The 3109-nt window shown below is 41.9% G+C and overlaps 1 protein-coding gene across 1 annotated transcript; it reads right to left on the reverse strand.

Moving 5' to 3' along the window:
- Positions 1-836: 836 nt before the first annotated feature.
- LOC140852492 (uncharacterized) lies at positions 837-1581 on the reverse strand. The gene has a single exon (XM_073245721.1). It carries the CDS (start codon positions 1556-1558, stop codon positions 1010-1012), a length of 549 nt encoding a protein of 182 aa, XP_073101822.1. The 5' UTR covers positions 1559-1581; the 3' UTR covers positions 837-1009.
- Between the last annotated feature and the right edge of the window lie 1528 nt (positions 1582-3109).

Below are 3109 nucleotides of genomic sequence, written 5' to 3' on the forward strand. Positions count from 1 at the left end.
ATTAAAATATGATTTTCACCGTAGCTGCCCATATCTATTTAATATAATGCTGAGAAAATCAAGAAAAATTAATGTATAATTTTTATCACCTGCGATGTGACCATGGCACCATAGGGTGCGGTGCATTCATGGATGCCATTGATCATAGGATGGACAGCCGTGCATAAGCCCATGCCATGAACTACACTTCACATCTGTTGCTTGATGGCCATCCATATAGTGATGGATGGCATCTATGGGTGCACCGCATCCTACAATGCCGCATGCATACCACAGGGGATCTGTATTCTTAGAACAATGTTCTAGACATAGTAAATATCTTGCTACCAAAAATATCTAGTAATTTTCATGAAATATCTAAAAATATTGGAAGCATTAGAGAATTGGGTTCGCGTTGCATTTTTGTGTAAAAAAATGATTGATATTTTTTTCCAACCTCAACTGTTTGGTCACATTTTGCATATCTTTTAAAGTCTGAAATAAGCTTCATGATTTATGCCGTAGATGAGCGGAATAGATTTATTGTACTTCTAAAAATATGTGATCCAATAGTTGAGGCCGGGAAGAAGATCAATCATTCTTTCCAATGAAAGATACAATCCGAGTCTCAGAGAATTCTGGACATTTCATGAAGCTCTCGATTTTTCCAACCAAAACGTTTGCAGCTTGAGCTTCTTGAGAGTTTTGAGTCATTTTGAACCCAACTTTGTCGGAACGTGCCTCTTTCCTTCCAGCGCGAGGAATTATTCCCTGCGATAGGACGTTGCCTTTTACATCAGATTGAAAGTTAAGTAGTAAGTAGCACCATATATATTACCCAACAACAAAAGGAGACATACTACAAATTTTTATTTATATATTATTTAAGCAAGTTTTTTTTTTTTGTTTTTATTCCTGATTTTTGAGATAAAGCTGCCGGCCATACACTAGTAGGCATAAAAGCGCAAATTTATTCTTGTCTACATCGAGAGCACATTATGCAAGGCATATTTAGGGTTGCGATTTTCGTTTAGCGTCCGTTTCCACCCCCGCCACTTCCGTAGCCAGAACCGTAACCATGCCCGGAGCCAGAGCCAGAGCCACCGCCGCCTCCACCACCGCCACCACTGCCATAGCCTCCACCATGGGCACCACCTCCTGAGCCATATCCCGACCCGCTCCCGCTTCCATGCCCTCCACCGGAGCCGGCGCCACCACCACCACCTCCACCACTCCCGTAGCCTCCACCATGTGCACCCCCACCACCGGACCCATAGCCCGAACCAGAGCCATACCCGGACCCATGGCCCGACCCTTCGCCACCGCCTTGTCCACCACCTCCGCCACCTCCACCACCCTTCCCGTATCCTCCACCAACTCCTCCGCCAGCACCCTCACCATGACCCCCACCATATCCCCCACCGTAACCAGACCCAGAACCACCGCCGCCGCCACCACCACTTCCACCGCCACCTCCACCGCTGATTCCGGTGAGGGATCTAGTGGCCGAGGTGAGGCTGACGCTGAGGAGGACAATGAAGGCAAAAGCCAAAAGCCTTGTGCTACTACGACTAGCCATGGTAGCCAAGGAGTGGAGTGAGTGATGGCAATGTAATGGGGGGACGGGGGGTATTTATAGGGTTTTTTGCATGGCTAACAGACGAAATCTGAGGCCATAATGCACGTTGTTTTCGAGAGGGCCAAAGCCGTGTGAAATGAGGACTCGAAGGGCGTTGGCTGGTGGTGGCTTTCTTTTTTGACACTTCGTTGCCAATGCGTCATCAGCTTCTTTTTTTCACTTTGTTCGTGGGATTCGCTCGAATTTGTCCACCCAGGGTCGCTCATCCACCCTTTTTTTTCTTTTCACTTTTATTTTATCATCGATATAGCAGACGTTTTGCTTTCCTAAGGAAGCTAGCTTTTACACTTCCACAGGGGCCGGGGGTGTATCTTTCGCGCGACATAAAGGATTCACATTCTTTGGCGCAAATGCACCGTTGGATCATCCACTGATCGCCTTGAGATGTGTGCAAGTGGATGAATGATGGAGTTTGGAGTGCTTTGATCTAATAATGGATTCATATGAGAGATGGTGGATCTTTCTTGTCCGCATGTACACAACGCCAATCCTTCCTACAGAATTAGAATGCTCAGAATATATGGAGTGCTTTATGATTGCTTCTTCCATGCACACCAAATTAAGCAGCATACAATAGCTTTCTGATGCACGCAGTTGGCTCCAGTACCACAGTGATCAGGATGAAGTAGTGCACATTGAAACTCCGTTCATTTGGATTTGAGTGGATGGTGCTTGGTCGACTTCACCCCTGATCAATGCAAAAATAAATAAATAAGGTATTAATATAAATAAAGTTGTAATATAACACTGAATAAACATCAATAATTTAAAAACACAGAAAATATAGAATGATAGTTATATAATTTAGGTACATGTAATATAAATAATTTATGAGGATTTATTAAATTGGATCATGAGTTAATACCTTAACCAAGTTATTAACTTGGATCACCAAGTTTTGGATTGAATTGTTTACTTGAAATTGAGTTCAATAAGTGATTTAACAAACTGTTTTATCAGCTCAGTTTAGATTAAATTTCATTATCTTTGATATTTAAAAAAAATAATATGAAGAAATTATAGTAGGATCAACCATTTTTGCCATTTGGCCATATAGCAATTCACAACATAGCAGTGTACGGATATGACATTCGTGTCCATGCATCTTTGGTATCTTGCTGTGTGATATGTTATCCTATGTAATCTTGTCCAGCCAGCATTTGGCATATGCAAACATATGTCATTCTTTGTTCTATGGCGTACTTTAGATTTGTGAGTGTGAAAATACGCATAGGTATATGTAAACATCATAAATATACTTATGTTTTACCTGATGGAGCTATACATGTTTTCTTTTTCTCATGTTATTTTGTCCAAAAAGATCTTTGCAAATCATTTATTAGGGATCTTAAAAGGATTGTCCCATATCAAACATTTCAAGAAATGTGTTCAAATGTTAGAACATAACAGAGAAGAGGGGTACCACCACTGGACTATAGCCTTATTCTCTCGGGCAATATACAAGTTTGGAGAGAAACCAAAAGGAGTAAA

Source organism: Elaeis guineensis, chromosome 11, assembly GCF_000442705.2.
Source record: "Elaeis guineensis isolate ETL-2024a chromosome 11, EG11, whole genome shotgun sequence".
In the NCBI taxonomy this organism is placed as follows: domain Eukaryota; kingdom Viridiplantae; phylum Streptophyta; class Magnoliopsida; order Arecales; family Arecaceae; genus Elaeis; species Elaeis guineensis.

Coding starts and splice junctions, on each gene's coding strand:
- LOC140852492 (XM_073245721.1), bottom strand. CDS start 1,558: ATGGCTAGTCGTAGTAGCACAAGGCTTTTGGCTTTTGCCTTCATTGTC.